The 20528-nt window shown below is 41.3% G+C and overlaps 2 protein-coding genes across 2 annotated transcripts; both read right to left on the reverse strand.

The window, feature by feature from the left end:
• Positions 1 to 2156: 2156 nt before the first annotated feature.
• ppp1r14aa (protein phosphatase 1, regulatory (inhibitor) subunit 14Aa) lies at positions 2157 to 11429 on the reverse strand. The gene is made up of 4 exons (XM_022204555.2): positions 11169 to 11429; positions 8738 to 8818; positions 8584 to 8616; positions 2157 to 3267 (listed from the first exon to the last, which is right to left on the reverse strand). The coding sequence occupies exons 1-4, from the start codon at positions 11370 to 11372 to the stop codon at positions 3088 to 3090; spliced, it is 498 nt and encodes a 165-aa protein (XP_022060247.1). The 5' UTR covers positions 11373 to 11429; the 3' UTR covers positions 2157 to 3087.
• A 2510-nt stretch (positions 11430 to 13939) lies between these two features.
• dlb (deltaB) lies at positions 13940 to 19431 on the reverse strand. Its single transcript, XM_022204556.2, has 7 exons — positions 19163 to 19431; positions 18836 to 19075; positions 18621 to 18678; positions 18270 to 18527; positions 16676 to 17037; positions 15724 to 15940; positions 13940 to 15538 (listed from the first exon to the last, which is right to left on the reverse strand). The coding sequence occupies exons 1-7, from the start codon at positions 19211 to 19213 to the stop codon at positions 14823 to 14825; spliced, it is 1902 nt and encodes a 633-aa protein (XP_022060248.1). The 5' UTR covers positions 19214 to 19431; the 3' UTR covers positions 13940 to 14822.
• Positions 19432 to 20528: the final 1097 nt, after the last annotated feature.

Genomic DNA, 20528 nt, shown 5'->3' on the forward strand with positions numbered 1-20528 from the left:
GAAACTGCTCTACATGGACAGAGTGACAAAAACACTGAGAGTAAAAATGTGAGAATAACAAATGTTTCCAGTCTCGTTAAAGCGAGAATCCCACGTTTTGTGTTGTAAATAAATGTTTGCTGGTATTTTGGATGCTGTGAGTCAATGAATTAGATATTTTCATGATTTTCTCTTGTAGTATTACTAGGAGAAGAACATGCCATTTCCTTAACTCCAGACAGGAGAAGAGGAGAATGTGATTCTTCCTCATGTCTTATGCTTGGTCAATTATCCATCCAAGAGATACATCACAAATAGTTGGTTTTATGAAGTGTTTAAAGGAAAAGTACATCATTTTGAGAAATATTCTTATTTGCTCTCAGTGACTTACTGTAGATCAGACAAGCTAAACATAGGATAAAGATTGGAAATAGAGGAAATAGAGGTTAGTGATCTGTACAATGGCAGCAGTAAAACTCACTAATCAACTTGAATACATGTGAACTAAAACGACATGCATGTACATTATGCAGATTTACACACGTGGACAAAATTGTTGGTACCCCTCAGTTAAAGAAGGAAAAACCCACAATTCTCACTGAAATCACTTGAAACTCACAAAAGTAACAATAAATAAAAATTTATTGAAAATTAAATAATCAAAAACAGCCATTACTTTTGAATTGTTGATTAACATAATTATTTTAAAAAACAAACTAATGAAACAGGCCTGGACAAAAATGATGGTACCTCTATAAAAGATTGAAAACTATTTGACCAGAGTGACATGATTAACTCAGGTGTGTCATTTAATTGACATCACAGGTGTTTCCAAACTCATAATCAGTCAGTCTGCCTATTTAAAGGGAGACAAGTAGTCACCCTGCTGTTTGGTGAAAAGGTGTGTACCACACTGAACATGGACAACAGAAAGCGAAGGAGAGAATTGTCCCAGGACATCCGAAAAAAAATTATAGACAAACATCTTAAAGGTAAAGGCTATAAGACCATCTCTAAACAGCTTGAAGTTCCTGTGACAACGGTGGCTCATATTATTCAGAAGTTCAAGACCCACGGGACAGTAGCCAACCTCCCTGGACGTGGCCGCAAGAGGAAAATTGATGACAAATTGAAGAGACGGATCGTTGGAATTGTATCCAAAGAGCCCAGAGCAACCTCCAAAGAAATTAAAGGTGAACTCCAAGGCCAAGGTACATCAGTGTCAGATCGCACCATTCGTCATTGTTTGAGCCAAAGTGGACTTCATGGGAGACGACCAAGGAGGACACCACTGCTGAAAAAAACTCATAAAAAAGCGAGACTGGAATTTGCAAAAATGCATGTTGACAAGCCACAAAGCTTCTGGGAGAATGTCCTTTGGACAGATGAGACCAAACTGGAGCTTTGTGGTAAGGCACATCAACTCTATGTTCATAGACTCAAAAACCAAGCATACAAAGAAAAGAACACTGTCCCTACGGTGAAACATGGAGGAGGCTCAGTAATGTTTTGGGGCTGCGTTGCTGCATCTGGCACAGGGTGTCTTGAAAGTGTGCAAGGTACGATGAAATCTGAAGACTATCAAGGCATTCTGGAGAGAAATGTGCTGCCAAGTGTCAGAAAGCTTGGTCTCAGTCGCAGGTCATGGGTCTTCCAACAGGACAACGATCCAAAACACACAGCCAAAAACACCCAAGAATGGCTGAGAGAAAAGCGTTGGACTATTCTAAAGTGGCCTTCTATGAGCCCAGATCTGAATCCCATTGAACATATGTGGAAGGAGCTGAAACATGCCATTTGGAGAAGACACCCATCAAACCTGAGACAACTGGAGCTGTTTGCTCATGAGGAGTGGGCCAAAATACCTGTTGACAGCTGCAGAACGCTCATTGACAAATACAGAAATCGTTTAATTGCAGTGATTGCCTCAAAAGGTTGTGCAACAAAATATTAAGTTATGGGTACCATCATTTTTGTCCAGCCCTATTTCATTAGTTTGTTTTTTTAAATAATTATGTTAATCAACAATTCAAAAGTGATGGCTGATTTTGATTATTTAATTTTCAATAAATTTTTATTTATTGTTACTTTTGTGAGTTTCAAGTGATTTCAGTGAGAATTGTGGGTTTTTCCTTCTTTAACTGAGGGGTACCAACAATTTTGTCCACGTGTGTAACCTGCCGACAGATGTGTACCTAAAACCCTACTGAATTTAAACAAGTCTACACAGGCATAGTTAAAGTTCAGTCAGGTGGTTTGCTGCAGCCATTGGCTGATTGTGTTGTGCTACGAAGTTGCAAAGTTTAACTTCAGCCCTTTTTACATTTGTCAGGGCATCAGCACTTGGAAAGCACAAACATCATCTGTGGCTGATTCTCTCTCTGATGAATATGTCTCTGCACAGTGTGGATCTAAATGTTCCTTTGCTTCACAGACACTGTATGTGGCCACCTTGATGTCTCACATTCAGGATGTGACTGTTCATCATTTTTTTGCTGTACACTGACACAATTAAACATCCCTTTTGATGATTTTTAAATAAAGTTAACCCAAAGTGTTCACATGTAATATATTTGGTGTCATTTATGGGTCCTACAGACTATGGATTTTACAGATTTTTCTACTGGATGATAAAGGGGGGCATCTGAAGGAGTTGATATGTATAAACATGTTATGCCTCCTTTGTTTAATTATAAACTGAAGTGTATGAATGACATGTTATGGTTTTATAGCAGGATATATGTGAGGCTATTTCTTTGTCTTTATCAGTGACTTCCTGGAATCTTGTCACCATTCTAAGGTTGCCAGACAACCAGTAGAGACTCCACATGGTAATTAATATTAATTAGTAAGCTTCAGACATGCTGGTGGATGGATTTTGTGGCTTTTGGACAGAGCCAGGCTAGTTAGTTCCCAATTTCTGTCTTCATGCTAGGCCTGCTGTAGCTTAATATTAGACAGTTATAGGAGTGGGACTGATCTAAGTCTCTGCAAAGAGCAGTTCATATGGTATATCTAATCCTTCACTGATTTTTGCCTTTCATCATCCAACATAACCGACAATTTGTATTTTGATATCAAACAGTTGGTGTGTGTGCTCATGGGTCATCAGAGTGGCTGGTTTTGGCCTTGTTTGTGCTGGAAGTGCTGCTGATGTGGGTTGTTGAAGTGGTAGGGCTCATGGCGATAGTGGCTGTGGCAGATGACCGGATGCTCGATGCCTTCGCTCTGCAGCTCGTCCTGTTTCTGAACTCCATCAAGCTTCGCCACCAGCTCTTTGATGAACATCTGAGGATGAACACAGCAGCCAGACTGTCACAGAGAAGCCACGAGGCCTTTCACATTGATCAGTACAACTACCATTTTAAAGGGTTTTTCTCTCCACAATGCATGTTTTCAGTGTGACTGATGACTCCCAATAGTCAATATCTATGCTGAATTTGACATATAGCAGTAAAGGACAAGTCTTACAATACTTTAGATTTTTAACAAATCACATAAAATAGAAAAAATTATAACATTTTACAGTTTTTATCCTTTAAATGTAGCATCAATGATTCCATTCCATTGCCAAATTCAGTGAACATTTCTTCACGGCCTGTTATGTGTGATTTTTTTTATTGCGACAAACACACTCAGTGACTCAAACATACAACACTATTCCAGTGTGCCCTGTTTTAGGGTGTTTATTTCAGTTTATATTAAGCTCCTTAGTTATAAAGTATATCAATTTGCTTCATTTTTTTCTGTGATAAAATAGACGTGCATGCATGTTTCTGTTTGTGCTGAACAGTTTATTGTGCAGCCTTTGGTTTGGTATAAGATGTCCTCAGTTCAGTATGTCCAGTGAGCCAGACAATTACTTTCAGTCTATTCATCTTCACACTCTGAGCACAGAAAGTCCACCCAGACTGTTTTGGCAATGCCTACGGGAAAGCTAACGCATGCGCACTAGCTTGGGCTAGCCACATTCACTAAGCCCAATGTAGTGTGCCTAATGTTGGCATCTGAATGGCAAACTTGAGTGAGAGGCAAGAGTGAGAGAGAAAGAAAAAGTTTTGTACTTGTCTGCATGCTTTTGTTTACCCTGTGCTGCCGAAAATGAATCGAACTGTGACCTAGCTGATGCAGTGAGGAGCTTCTCATTTATAAAACAACCATGTTGGATGGCACATCCTGTGCTTGTGGAAAGGATGTTAGTTTGTTTCAGAAGGGTCAATTATTGGCCTGCATAAAGCAAAGAAAATAAGTAAGGAGATTGCTGAAACTACTTAAAATCATCAATATAAGTTCTTGGTATAAAATGAATGCAACTCTGGACAGAAATAAATGCTGTGACATTGCAGAAGGTTATCGAAATGATGTGTGTTGTTCTCAAAGCTAAAAGTGGTCCAACGAAATATTAGAGTGTGTGGCTTTTTTTTTTTTTTTTGGATGGGCAGTGTATTATAAAACACCTTCAATCTAGCACACACAAAGTGTATTTTCCATTTAATATGGAGAATGAATGAACAACAACTAGTTGGGAGCTTTGAGGAAATGAGTGCCATTTTTGTGAATCTTAATTATTTCACAGTTGATAAATACTTCATAGTGAAGCATAAAGGATCTGAATCCATTATTAAAATAACAACCAATGAATTCAACACCCAAGCATACAGCCCTCAGCAAAAAATAAAAAAATAAACAGAGAGCATCAATCTGAAGTAAAAAATGAAAGTGGAGTGAAAACAAATAGTGCCAAATAACTGCAGTGTTTAGTCATTTTTCCACACATTTGTACTTGAGGATTTTCAGTGTTCTTAAGCCCATAAATGGAAGAAGTCCTTGAAGAGGGGCAGGGTCCCCAGAGGACAAAATCAAGGCGCCCATGGAGGAAGTTCCCACTTAGTCTGCTGTTTTGTGTTGTTGTATAAACGAGCTACTGTTAACAAAGTCAGCAGAGTGTAGTCTGGATGCACATGCGAGATGATAATACATTTTTAAAAATCAAAGCTGCTTGACCTCTTCCACTGCCTTTGGTCTATTATGGTGAAATCTGAGCTCTACAGCCTGATAAGAAACACAGCACCCAGATGTGTTATGGCAACAGAATGAGCAGCGGCGGACAAAACAAGCCGACTGTCCACAGCTGCTTGACTTTAATTGTCTTCAAGCTGTCAGTAGTAATGTAGTTCATTTTAGTCTTGGCTGTTGATGATATGTTTTTTCACAATTAATCCACACAGTAAAATATTAAATGACACAGGGATACAGAGAGCTTCCTCCCACAGTCCAAAAATATGCTGAGGTTAATTGATAACTCTAAATTGCCCGTAGGCGTGAATGTGAGTGTGATTGTTTGTCTGTGTATGTAGCACTGTGACAGACTGGCGACCTGTCCAGGGTGTCCCCTGCTTTCGCCTGAGTCAGCTGGGATAGGCTCCAGCACCCCCCGCGACCCTAGTGAGGATAAAGCGGTGTGTAGAGAATGGATGGATACAGAGAGCTGCTTTCTAAGTCTTTTTTAAAGCACTGAAAAGTCCACAAATCTTAATGACTGAGCTGTTTGTTCAAGTCCTCCAGAATTCATTACAAAATCTTTCTCATTTATCAGTGCATTCATGGCAATGCTCCGGAATACCTTAAAGAACTCATCTGTCATCAAACATCAAAAACAAACCTCCACACCAATAACTGTCACCTCCTCCACCTGCCCAGAACCAAACTCCAGAGCCTTCACCTCAGCCGCCCCTCACATCTGGAACTCCCTCCCTGAGCACCTGAGAGCTCCACAGACAGTGGATGTTTTCAAAAAAAGGCCTAAATATCTTTCTTTTTTTAACAAACTTTTAATTAATTGTGTCCCTGGATGTTTCTATTTTTTATTGTTATTTTTATCTGATTGCTCTGCTTTTACTATATGACTGTTTTGTTTCTATTTGTTTTATATCTTCAATGTAGCACTTTGAGATTTTGCCTAAATGAAAAGTGCATAACAAATAAAATACTTTATTATTAATAATACTATTTTATTATTAGGTCAGTACAAGTCTTCAAGCAGAAATGCAACATATTGCTGTGATTATTTGCAGGTGAGTATTAAAGAACTGGTTCAAAGTATTTATGTCTGACATATACAGTAAGAATACTCACACAGCCACATCAGCACTGTAACAGCTTTTGCTTGCTGTAATTATTCCTCATCTTTATGCTGGCTATTTAGAGAGCCCTTTAGAATGAGTTTCCAGCGCAAGTGATGATGGACAAAAGTCCTCAATCCTCATTTTGCACAAAAATATCATCCAAAATATGATCTAAACTACCGTTGAAAAGTTTGGGGTCACCCGGACAATTTCATATTTTCCATGAAAACTCACACTTTTATTCATATGCTAACATAATTGCACAAGGGTTTTCTAATCATCAATTAGCCTTTTAATACCATTAGCTAACACAATGTAGCATTAGAACACAGGAGTGATGGTTGCTGGAAATGTTCCTCTGAACCCCTATGTAGATATTCCATTAAAAATTGACCATTTTCATCTAGAACAGCTATTTATCACATTGTGTAGACTGTATTTCTGATTCATTTGTTATCCTTTTTGAAAAAACTGCTTTTCTTTTTTTAAAAAAAAGGACATTTCTAAGTGACCCCAAACTTTTGGACGGTAGTGTATGTGTTACTATCCACTCACAGCTAAACTGTGAAAGAGTTACCCCCTTCATTTGAAAAACAAGAGCCTAATTCACATGTACATGGCTATTTTTAAGCAGGACTTTAAAAAAAACTCTAAAAAAAAATCATTCCACATTTTTGTGGAATTCACTGCAAAAACACTATTAAAGTGCCATCAAGAGCATGCTGGTCTGAGAAATAACTAACCCTGAAGCTGTGTTTGCCAACCAGACGCCTGAAAAAATCACTCCAGGAAGCCAAAAACACAGTGCTTCCCTGTTTATATATCAGCTCTGCAAACAAAGTTTCTGAGTACCTCCACCTTGAAGGCAGTTTTCCAGAAAGTCAGCTTTCACTGACCTAAAGGTATCACTATTTTTAAAATACCCATGCATGTGTAGGCAGGGCCTTGAACTGCTGAAGCCTTGATCTGCGAATTATGTTTATCTAAAATAAATTTTAGAATAGATTTCTGCAAAACAAGGACTGTGGGTTTTGTCTCTTATCAATGTCACTGAAAACATACCAGGAAGGAATCCTTTATATAAACAGGAGGCGAAAACTGTTTAAATACACATGCAGCCATGTAAATATGCTTTAAAAACAGACTAAAATGTATCCTTCATTGATGTTCCACGTCAAAGTCTAATAACCAAATCTAAATTAGAAAAGCAGCAGCTACACTGACCCTCCCTGCTCTTTTGCCTGTGTTTGCATCTCTGAGCAGGCCGCTGTGAGGCCAGCCTTTGGGTCCAGAAAGAAGACTCATTGTTTCTCCAACGAAATGAAAAGAAAAAAGTCAGAGAGCACAGAAAGCGATTGTTGAGGCATGTGGACGGACAGTGGGCTGAGAGGTCAGACGCTGCAGCTTCAGTTTAGCTCTGTGCGTTTGTGTGCATGAAGGAAAACATTTGCATAGGTAATATATGCATCATCAGTCAGTGACTGGGAATGTACCTTTCAAGTTTAAACATACCCCTGGCTAGCAAGGGACTGGGGAAAATAGGAGATCTTTACAACATGCAAAAGGTGCTGAAGACATTTGGAGAAATAGCTAATAAATTTTACATACCTCGTAATCACTTTTTTAGATACCTGCAGTTGAGAAATGTTATCAAAATGCGCCAAAATCAAATGTTATGCATCCTAGAAATGTCTATCACAGAAAAACTAATGAATATGAGTTGTTTAGGGAAGGGTTTCATTTCAAAAATGTATAAATGCCTGATAGATGGAAGTACAGAAACATATGCAGGATGGCTGATGCCATGGAGGGAGGACCTACAGGAAGACATCTCAATAAAAAAGGGGGAGAAGGCATGTACTAAAGTACAACTGAGAACTACTAACACCTGCCTGAGGCTACTGCAGCACAGCTGGTTGATCCGAACGTATTTAACTAAACTTAACAGACATCATAGCACTATACCTGATACTTGTATTAAGTGTGAGAAGGAGAAAGGACATTTTTCCACTGTATTTGGCAATGTACGGAAAAACAAAAATTCTGTCGAGAAGTGAAACAGTTTATTCAAAATATTTTACAAATTCAAGTACCCTTAGTCAGCTGCTAATTTGGGGATCATTCGAAGATTGACCAAGAGCAAGCAGGTGGTTGTCTGAGTTATCTTCAACCCTCCCCTTAGAGAAAATTACCTATAAAATAAAACACTAACAAGATCATTTTCATCAGATATGGAAGCCCTTCATTTACTAGGTTTCAAGAACAGATTTGTCATTTGTGATAGAATAATCTGGGGACAAGTAAACAGTTGACCTCTGCAGTACCCAATAGGGTGGAAATGGGCTTTTATTCCCTTTTTTCCAAAACAGTGAACTGAAACGGACCAGAACTCACTAACTTGATCACCAACCAAGAATTGGATAATTTGTTATGTTGTGAAAACAATGAAAAGAATGATTAAAAATCCACAACAACATACCTCTGTGCTGTTACTGCACTTTCGAAGAAGCTCCTGTTCATAAAACAAACAGAAATTGTAACAAGTCAGTCCCAATCGTTGATTTATCCGTCACCATGCTGCCACTAACAGTTGAATGGTACTAAAAGATGAAGCATGTAACAGATCACTGTACCTGTAACCTTTTGACTCGCTCCTCATCGTTAGGCAGGTCGATCAAATCATCGATGTTCACTTCTTCTGGCATGTCACCCTCCTAAAGTCAACACACAAATGATGAAAGCGCACATTCAACATTCATGAGCCACTGCATAAGACGTGGGCTTGGTGGTTAACATGTTCGTCTTGCAGCTAGAAGATCCCGGGTTCATGTCTCTGCCTTCCCGGGATCTTCCTGCATGGCGTTTGCACGTCCTCCTTGTGCATGCGTGGATTTTCTCCGGCTTCCTTTCACAGTCCAAAAGCATGGACTGTAACTGGTAACTCTAAATTGTTCATAGGTGTGAATGCGAGTGTGATTGTTTGTCTGCATATGTAGCCCTGTAGTCCAGAGTGTCCCCTGTCTTCACTCTAAGTCAGCTGGGATAGACTCCAGCCCCCTGCGACCCTGATGAGGATTAAGCAGATAATGGATGGATGGATGGTCCCTGTAGCTAATTTTCTTGTTGTGCAGCTGTGACATTTTATGTACAACATGCTTAAGTTGTATTAGAACTTACAGTAATGTAAAATTAAGGGCATGGCTGCTGTGAGTGACAGGTGGGGGTCATGTGACAGTCTGTGACTCCATCAGCTCCATCATGTTGCATTGGACTAGATGGGAGTCGGGAGGAGTCCGGCCATGCCAAGATGGCTGCAGCTGAAGAAATTGAGCTACAAAACTGCTGCTCAGGAAACCTTCAGGTGGAGGGTTTGTCCATCTTTTTAAAGAGTTACTGGCAGTAGGTCATCCTCTACATATTTCACTCATTCACACTTGTGCCAGGTACGTGGACCACTGTCCTAGATGTACTTGGACGTCTGCAAATGGGTCTGTGCAGATGCTTGTGGACTTGGAGAAATGTCAAAATTTACATTGCGCAAAAAAAATCATGGATAGGGAAAGTGTGATACTGGCCTGAGGCTCACAGGAATGTCATTCAACAAGTGAAAGTCTGACCTGATAACTGCACCCGAGAAAAGGCAGTACAGTAATCATGCAAGACAAATTATGCAGCAATCCATCTCTTCTTTAAATTGTTGAAATATGGTAATAAAATTAAAAATGTGAAGTACGCAGTGCAGTGAGAGGAAAAGTAAAAGGACCACTGAAGTCTCTATGGGCCATCCTCTGCTGGTCATACATTTCTGTTCAAGATTTGGCAGTCCATCTGATCTATAAATTACTGCAAGTGAATGTACTTGCAAAACTAAAAAACTTAGTTTTTTCTTTTCTTTTGTAGGACATGGAGATATTCTGAATGTGTGATCTGTCTATTTGAACAGCCAGTCAAATAAAATGAGATTACCTCACACTTTTAGCAAACATTTCCAGCTCTAAGCAGCTGATAGCTTTTATACTCAGTCTGCACACACTGCATGACCATCAGCTGCATGTTTAAGCTTCAGAGACTGAATAGTCAAAATGTTCACATAACACTGTAACAGTGGCCTGTTCTGCGTGAACAAACAGCCATTGTAGCAGCTGAGTGAAAGGACAGTCCAGCAACCCGTTCACACCACTGCACTGCCAGCGTGATGGGGCCGTGGACAAATACAGGACTGCAGCTCTACCGGCCACCAGCTTAAACTACACACAGCTGCTTCCTACCTACAATAACAATAATAAAGTCTAATATCTGTGGATGTGTGCTTAATGATCTGATGAAACATAATGACAATGTATGAGCAGTCACGTTGTCATCATTTTACAACAAAACTGATTCAACTGACCATTTGCCCCTTCAGTAATGCATAAATGTGGGTGTGAATATGCTGGCTCAGAGAAAAACTATGTTGTGTTTGGTCCTTCCTCTTTCCACAGCTGTCTTATCGCTGTAATCATCTGAATTCCATTTTCTTATAATCAACAAACTTGGCTTTCACAACACAAATCCTGGCCATGAATACGATCCTCCTCCTCACAGATCTCCACCTCCTGGCCTCGGCAGCCAGATGCACAGTGTTTACCTCAGCCTGGGACTCACAACAGCATTCTCCCTCCTCTTTTTTCCCTCATATTTCACCCTTCTCCCAGTTCCACGCTGCCCATGTAAGGCAGAAAGCCCCAAGACAGATACAGATCTATGAGAAGGGGACAGCAGTGGACCTCACGTCCACAGGATGCTTGGCCTTGTAAGGAGAAGCAGTCTGCCCCACCTCTGTTCTAAACACCCTCATCTATCACTGGAGGTCTGGAGATGAGCCTGGAGCAATCTGAGAGTCCTGACACAATATTCAAGTCCAAATACTTTCACTCCACATCTCAAGCTTTCTGCTTCATTTTTCCCTCAAAAAGTAAACACATTTCTGAAGCCCTTTAGACAGGCTGCTTTATGAGGAGAAGATCCAGTGTGTTGGAAGCAGCCACAGCAGTGTGTTCGTGGCTGTGGGACTCATCCACCCACCTGTCCCGCGTACAGCCGGTCCAGACTGTCTTCGATCCACTTCTCCACGTCCAGCCGCCGCTGTAGCTCCTTCCTGTTGTACTTCACGGTGACCCGGGCATGTCTCTTCGGGATGTTACACCCCAGGTCCTCAAACGGCCCCAGATCTGATGCATGGACCTCTGCACTCTCCTCGAGCGTCGTCCCGGTCCGGTCTGCTGCCATTTGTGCTGCGGACTGGTCGGACTGGTTTGTCGTGTCAGTTCAGTGAGGAGGAGAGAGGAGCTGGGAGGCGGCCAGACACGCACTGCTGCTTTAACTCCTGGCTCATGTATTTACACAACTCCTATACAAATACTCCCAAACTGCTTATATGTCTGAAATCGCAGTATGCACATACATTCAAAGTCACCCACTCCCCCAACTGCAACAGCTGTTTAAAAAAGAGAAAAGGATTCTACACTGTAAAACATCATAAAGGAACTGGGTTAAATCAGCTTATATTTTCTAGTTTACTTAACCCTCCTGTTGTCCTCATTTACAGGCATCAAAAAATATTGATTCCTTGTCTGAAAAAAAAAATCAAAAATTCTGCCAAAAAATTCCCAAAATTTCTGAAAATTTGCGAAATCTTCAGGAAGAAAATTCCAATAATTCCTTAAAAGTTTCTCTTAAAAGTTTTACTTTTAAAAAATCCCCCAAATTTGTCAAGAAAATTCTTGTAAAGATTTTTTAAAAATGAGTAAATATCTTCCCAAAAAAATCCTAAAAATATCTAAAATGATTGCGTATATATCAGTAAAACTTCTAATATTTTCTTTAAGAACATTTGGAAAAAATTAAACCAAAATACAGTGAATGTCACTGGATTTAGGTAGATTTTTTTGTGAATGTTCTTAAGAACCATTTTTAATATTTCTTTTTTTTCCACCAAAAAATATTCAAAAATCTCCCAAAAATTTTGAAAATGTAGACATCAGAAGTTTCACTGAGACAATTTTATTTTTCCACATTTTCAAATTTTAATATGGGTCAAATTTTTTTTTTTTTACAAATTTCTAACTAAACATGCCTGTTTTTTCTTACCACTTTATAATTTTAAAGCCAAAGTTATTTAATAAATTAAAAATAATGAGTTGAATGACTAAACAACTATTATTCTTTTACAATTATCTGCTACATATTCATCAGTAATAATAATAAACTGTCAAAGGCTTGATTGGCTCAGCTTACATAAAAAATGCCCTCCAGTTGTAGAATGGCCCATAAGCAGAGTCCCGAAGATGCATTGTTAAAGAGATAAAACTCCCCAGAGACTTTTGGTCATTTCCTTTCATCATAATCAGAACATTTTCAACCATGACGAAGGTTAACACTGAATTCAGTCCTTTGATGGGGAGCAGCTTCACGTGGTGTAGCTGAGACTGTAAATTGTCAATGTTTATTGACGCAACTCCTTAAATCTATAAAATGTAAAAGGAAAGTGAGCACGTCTGCAACCACAGCCTGTGTGATTTGTTGCTTCAACTTAATATTTTAAGTTTATTGAACTAGTTTTCTCATGTTCAGTTAATTTCATACTGTCACAACTCATAAGATGACCTTTGTGCAGTTAGCTTACACTTTTGAGGGCAACAGAGGAACTCGCTTTTTCTAAGTTGACTGAAGTGTGGTTGATTTTTCAGTTGCAATCTGCTCATGTCAAAGGTCACAACTGTTTTTGAAAAGAACATCTGCTCATGTCGACAGCCAGCTGCTGTCAGATTCAGGAAAACAAGCTCAGATCTATAACAGCCTTCTACCCACTGTTCAGTTTGCTTTAAGATGTGTGTTTAGATGTCTTATTATTATTTCTGCCTTCCTCCGTATTGTTCTGAAATAAAGTCGATATTTCACCTTTGTTTGATAATATCCCATATTTTTTATTTTCATTTTTCTTTCTAAGTAAATTTGCATGAACTTACACTACCATACGAAAGTTTGGGGTCTTCCAGACAATTCCATGTTTTCCATGAAAACTCCCACTTTTATTCATGTGCTAACATAACTGCACAAGGGTTTTCTGATCACCAATTAGCTTTTCAACACCATTATCGAACACAATGTAGCATTAGAACACAGGAGTGATGGTTGCTGGAAATGTTCCTCTGTACCCCTATGAAGATATTCCATTAAGAATCATCCGTTTCCAGCTAGAATAGTCATTTAGCACATTAACAATGTCTTCACTGCATTTCTGATTCATTTAACGTTATCTTCTTCTTCTTCTTCTTCTTCTTCTTTCAAAAATAGGACATTTCTAAATGACCTCAAACTTTGGAACAGTAGTGTAAATACACACATTTGTTCTATTACATCTCCCACACAGTCTCAGTTGGGAGAAACAGCCTTTACAAAGCCTGAAGGTGTATTTTGGCTCACTGTCCTCCTGAAAAACTAATAATGATCCCACAAAGCTCAAACCAGATGGGATGGCATCTTGCTCCCCCCACACATCACTGTTCCTCGTCCATGCTTCACTATGGGAACCACACACGCAGAAACCATCCATTCACCTTCTGTGTCTCACAGAGGCTTGGAAGATGGAACAATAAACCCACATTTATTCTCATCAGACCAAGCCCAGATGTTATTGTATGCTGTTTTCTAATGTGTTGGGTCAATTTCATGTTTGATAAAACTACTAAAATGCTTGATCCCTACATTCAGATTACCAGATTAACAAAATATCCAGACTATATATTACCTATACCACCATATGACACTTCATGGAGCAGGACTCAAATCCGGAATTACATCGAAGCAAATTTTTTATTGCTATTTATTTTATTTCACATCACAACCACAACATGATGAACTTAAATAATATGGATGAAAACATAACACAAACTTTGGCATAAACACAAAATGGCACATGAAAGAGCAACAACATCAGTAGTATAATATATATATATTTCATAAATTACAGTAAAGGCTGACTTTGTGTGATAAAGCACTTTTTTTTCATATCCCTGCACATTACATCTTTGGGATATTTCACACAGCCCATGAAACATCCAGATACAACCTCAGGCATGGGTCTTCATTCAGCATCATATAAATATATCTCTACATCTGTGACAATCAAAAGTGGAGCCATAAACACACGTTTTCAAATAAATAAATAATAGAAAGAATTAAAAAAAATGATGGTACGCACAATAAGGAAATAATGGCCAAAGGAAGATTGAAAAGCAAAACAAAAATCCTGTGTGTGTAAAAAGAAAGAAAAAAGAAACAAAGTGAACATATTAAAGATAATAATCCAATAGAACATAGTTTAGGGCAGGTTTTCCCAAATGTGGTCAGAGTATTGTGTCTTCCTGTATTTGGTTTGTGATGTAGGTCCTATGAACAGTGAATCATATTATTTGTCTCTTTGGGTCTTAAACATGGAAGAGCTTTGCCCCATATACATTTTCAGTAATCTTTGTAAATCATCTTCACCTTAATAGTTCATTTGTCAGAATCTTGCCTTTACTCTGACACTTTTAACGGTTTATTACCTTCAGCCTGGCCATGAGTGGTTTTCAGCTCATGGATTTTGCGCTGCTCCTCACTGTGCATGAAGAGAGAGGAGCAACAAGTGCTAATGAATTTCTTCCCCTGTTTGAACATCCATGTTTTCTCCCTGGTTCATCTCAGCCCTGCTCCAGAGCCCAGGCCGCCCTCGTCCCTCCACATGAAGTCCTGACGCTCCCCTCTGGCCAGGCTGCTCTCCACGGGGTTGTGCCTGTAACCAGACCTGCCGTCCGGGCAGAGGGAGAGGCTGAGGCGAGCCGTGCTGTTGCTGATCTTGAACAAGCCGTTGGGACCGAGGAAAGCTTCTCGCTCATTTCCTCCCAGATTGTTGACTGTCTCCAAGTCGTTATAAACCGCGATGTCGCTCAGCTGCTTCCTTCCCTGCATTCTCCTCCTCCTCCTCAGGAAGAGAATACCAGCCACCAGAACCATCACCAGGATAGCCAGAATGCAGGAGATGGTGACGGTGGTGGAAGTAGGCTGGGAGGCCTGGCGCAAAGCCGGCTTGAAACTGGGTTGTAGCGTAAACTCACAGCTAGGACCCATGAAGCCTTTTGGGCACTGACATACAGGCCCGGTGAAGTGGGTGAAGCAAGTGCCACCGTTCTGGCATGGACGGGCGCCACAGGCATCTGAGCGCACGCTGCAGTTCTTGCCAGTGTAGCCCAGAGTGCAGGAGCAGGTGTAGTCATTCACACCATCTTGGCAGGTTCCGGCATTCTGGCAGGGACTGGAGGCGCAATCATCAATGTTGACCTGACAGTTGGCACCAGTGAATCCTGCCTGACAGCGGCACAAGATGCTCTGGCCAAGGTCCAGACACTCGCCACCTGCAGAAGGGAGAAATACTCTGTTCAGCATCCAATAAATCAGGGGTGGTCAGTCGATTAAAGAAGGAGTGTTAATTGGTTTGCTGCAAGTGCATCCATGCAGGAGTGCTGACACTAACACCTATTCACTGCTGATTTGCTCTTCAGCCACAAGATGTCACCAGAGGCTTCTCCTGCCCACTCACCGTTCAGACAGGGCCTGTTGCTGCAGCGGTCCAGCTTCTTCTCACAGTTAGAGCCGGTGTAGCTGGAAGGGCAGCGGCAGGTGTAACCTCCAGTCATAGTCTCAACACAGGTGCCGCCGTTGAAGCAGGGACCGTCGGCGCACGTCATGGCAATGATCTCGCAGTTCTTACCATAGAATCCCTGAGGGCAGGTGCATGAGTAGTCGTTCTCCAGGTCCTGAGAGAGGAAGAAAATGCTTCACGTTAGAGAGGAAAGAGCTAGAAACAGAGATTGTAATTTTCAGCATGCACTGTGTAAAATCTAGAGTAGACGAAGACCAGAAGTCAGACACACCACCATGTCTTAGTACTAATGTGTTTGCATTGTAAGACTCATGCTGTAGATGCCTGTTTCTGCTGCTACAAGCGCAATAGATGTTTCTTAAACCCCTAGCACAACTGTATCAGCTCAGATATCGCTACTGTTCGAACACTTTACCGCTCAAAAGTTCGGGCTCACTTAGAAATGTCCTTATTTTTGAAAGAAAAGCATTTTTTTTCAGTGAAAATAACATTACATTAATCAGAAATACAACCTAGACATTGTTAATGTGGTAAATGACTATTCTAGCTGGAAACGGATGATTTTTAATGGAATATCTACATAGGGGGTACAGAGGAACATTTCCAGCAACCATCACTCCTGTGTTCTAATGCTACATTGTGTTAGCTAATGGTGTTGAAAGGCTAATTGGTGATTAGAAAACCCTTGTGCAATTATGTTAGCACATGAATAAAAGTGAGTTTTCATGGAAAATACGAAATTGCCTGGGTGACCCCAAACTTTTGAACAGTAGTGTAAATTTTCCTGCATAGAATCAGTTGAGTTGATGTTGTCTTATCTGTGATGATCTTTGTTGCACTTCTTAGTGCACCTTCAAACTGAACAGATGTCATTACAGCATATACTCACATTGCAACTGCCTCCATTCTTGCAGGGGTTGCTGTCGCACTCATTGGTTTCCAGTTCGCAGTTGGTGCCTCCGAAGCCGGGTCGGCAGGTGCAGGTGTAGCTGCCCTGGCCTGTGTTGGTGCAGGTCGCACCGTTGGCACAGGGCTTGTGGTTGGTGCAGTAGTTGAGGTCCTGGTCACAGAAGAGGCCCCCCCAGCCCTCCTGACAATTGCACTGCCACGGCTGGCTGCATGTCCCGTGGAGGCAGCCTGGGTAGCGGACGCATTCATTGCAGGAGGGGCCCTGCCAACCCATGCGACACGTACAGCCCCCTGGGGCCTCGCAGTAGCCGTGCCTCTCACTGCAGTCCGCCGAGCAGATGGCTGGAGAGGAGAGGAGGGTGTGTGATTACAATGGGCACGCCTTCTCATGCATCTCACACATACGCACACACATACACACACACACACACACATACATACAGGCCCCCAGTCTGACCCCAGCCCTTTTCCAGACTTCACTGTTGGTTAAGTATTAAGCCAAGCAGCTGGTAGGCACACTGCCGGAGAAAAATGCTTTCTTTTATCTCCTTACCATTGTACACACCACACACACACACACGCGCACACACACACACACACACACACACACACACACACACACACACACACACACACACACACACACACACACACAGATCACCTTGAAAAATGAGTGTGTCTCACGGAGGCCTCAGCTCTTTCTCTCATTGTAAGAGAACAAAAGGCAGATGGAACACCACAGACTGTCTTACTAAAGACTCAAACACGACGCTACAGGACATCCCCCAGATAAAAGAAATTCTCTGCACACTCTGAGAAGCTCCCTGTTCACAGTTTTTACAGGAGACCAAACATCAACTTAGAGCTTAGTACAGTAAAGACAGTTTAAAGCCATGCCTTTACCAAACTTGAGTCAGATTTGTAAATTGATGGAAAGAGAAAAGTTGTTCTTTGGAAAACTGTGTTCATTAATGTCCCATTGTAGTGATTTCACTTCAACATTATCTCACTTCTACAAATTCCCTCAGTTTCTTTACTTCATCCAATGTGCGCTTGTATGTTTTTCTGTTAAACGTTGACCATACACTGCTTTGCATTGTGAAAGAAAAATCATGAGCACAGACTCTCTTTGGAAAAACAGCAAACAAAGAAGGCATTCATTTATGCATTTTCTACAATTATTAAGACGTTTTTGTTTTAAAGTTTTGATTCTGTTTTATACTCTGTGCATTAATCTGCCAGCTTTCTTTTTATCAAATGTAATTGTTCAATGGTTTAATTTTTCCTCTTTTAAACTACTTTGCATCTGTTATTATTAAACTAGATACACGGTACTACATATTCACTAAATAACTATGAAACCTCTTTTGATAACACAGGATATTATACATTTACATATAATTCTATCATAGCTTCCATTAATAAATCTAAAAAGGGTAGAAGACTCAAGTGTTCTGTCCAAAGAAATTAAACTTTCTCCCTCCACAGGTAAGTCACTGAACTGCACCCAAAAAAAGTTCTGGATTTCAGTGTTTAGCTCAAAGGCACCTCAGTAATTATTCTCATAGACTTACGCTCAGAGCAGTAGTTTCCCTTCCATCCCTCCAGGCAGATGCGGTTGCCCTCCTCGTCGCAGGTGTAGTGGCCCAGCGTGTCGTCCCTCGGCCTGCAGTAGTCAGCGCAGCCATCTCCAAAGTAGTACTCGTCGCAGAAGACGTGATAGGAGTAGCGCAGCTCGCTCTGTTCGCCAAAGTGCACGTCCTGGGACCAGTCTTCTCCGATAGCAAGTCTCCTCCTGGTCGCCAGACGGCTTACGAGGTTGTTTTGGTTGTCTGTAGATGGGAGGAAAGTTGAAGCAAATAGCATCTGCGTGTGCCACATTGAAACAGTGCATATTATGACTTATGATTACAATATCAACCTACCTGTGTATTCAGTCGGAGATTCCGCGTTCCAGGCTTCAATGATCAACGAAAATGTTCCCTATAACAGAAAAAAGCGCGTTCAGTGCCTGGCAAGTGCAGCAACAGTGATGCGTAATCACGCGGATATTTTACGCACTGTTCTACCTCAGATAAATGACATGTTAAAGCCACTGGAACCCTGTTAGCGTTTTGTGTAACTATGATTCTGAATTTACCGGCCACTTGAAGTGGAAAGGCACTCTGATGGGTGCGCTGCTGGAGATGGAGGTGTGATCGGCTCTGATGACGTTGGTTTGTCCGGTGCCAAAGGTGCAAGGCGGCTCTGCGGAGATCACATCCTCCGGGTGTTTCAGGCAAATTCTGAAAAATATATGACAATCCCTGTGTCTTCTACAGATGCGCTGCGCCGTGTGGAATGAATGAATCTTCAGCTCAAACACACCAGAGGACACAACCTGTAGAGGGAAAAGCATGATGTCACTTATCAAGAGCGTAAAGACAACTTAAGGATGCTATTTTTGCACAAATAGAAGACTACTCACTACGTGTACGAGGGCCAAAGCTAAGAGGTATCTAAGGTGTAGATTTGCCATTTCTTCTTGAAGTTTGCTCTCCAATCCTAAACGGATATCCTCATTCGCCGTGTGCGATAATATTCCCAAAAATACACTACGGAAAAAAACCTTAAAGTGTCGAGGAAAGTCTCTCAAAAACGTTTCATCACTCTGAAGTCTATGATCCTTTTGGGGTCTCCTAAATCCTCCTGATAGCCTTCTCCTGCGTCCTATTATTGGCACTCCGCTTGTTTGGGTTCTGGTGCGTAAAGGCGCAGACAGATTTTATACCCACCGGTGCTGCGCGTCACTGGCAAAGAGGTGGAGCCGGAGCAGACCTCAGGGGAGCAGCCTGACACGCGGGGCCTGCCTGGGGATTTAGACAACCCACATTACATCTGGACAAAGTTCTTAGGAATATGCATAAGAAGCTGGCGTAATGCAGCATATGTGTTTGGCATCACTGCACAAATGCAAAAATGCAAACTGAGATCTGGACCAGATTGAAAAGGTTTTATTGAGTTTAAGTTTTAGTGGTGTCATGTAAAAGACTTCTTTTTGAGAAGCATAGATTGAAGTGAGGTTTCCTTCTAGACTGAAACAATAAAAACATGTTTCCAAAGAAATATTGGGTGAACTATTTCACCAGTGGGATTTGTGATTTTTTTTTGTCAATCTATGAACGTGCCACAACATTCACTAACGAAGGCCTCCTGCATTCCATCAAGCACAGACTGTCCTCATCCAACGCTGTGGTAGATCATTGTTTAGAAAGTGTTTTTCACTTTACTCTGCCTCAACAAAGATCAGAGGGAAGCAGGGAAGAATAGCATATAGCCCTTCTTTCTTTACATCCAACATTATAATTGCTCCGACGCGTGTGAGGTGACAAAGAGTGGGCAGGTCCCGGATAAGACCTTATTGTGCGTCTAGCGGTTATTCAGGCCTCCTCCGTTGGTCCTGAAGAAGGCTTGGGCGGAGGGGGGGCTTTTGTGTGTGTGTGTGTGTGTGTGTGTGTGTGTGTGTGTGTGTGTGTGTGTGTGTGTGTGTGTGTGTGTGTGTGTCCTGGAGAGTTTGCACTATCATGTTCCCTTTGTCTGGACCTCATGCGAACAGCTGTATGGTAATCAACGGCACATGGTCGACCGTGCAGGGCTCCCAACCCGGCTATTGTCTCCCGAAGCGTCTACTCCCAGTACACACACACACAAGCCACTAACCCCTTATTGATTTAGGAAGAACCCTGGTCGGGTCCAGCACCTGTCGCTGGCAGGGATGTGATGGAGGGTAAACACACCCAAACTCTGATATTTATTCAGAAAAGCTGATCCCAGCTTCAGCACTGACTGTTATT

The sequence above is a fragment of the Acanthochromis polyacanthus genome, chromosome 17, assembly GCF_021347895.1.
Source record: "Acanthochromis polyacanthus isolate Apoly-LR-REF ecotype Palm Island chromosome 17, KAUST_Apoly_ChrSc, whole genome shotgun sequence".
NCBI lineage: Eukaryota > Metazoa > Chordata > Actinopteri > Pomacentridae > Acanthochromis > Acanthochromis polyacanthus.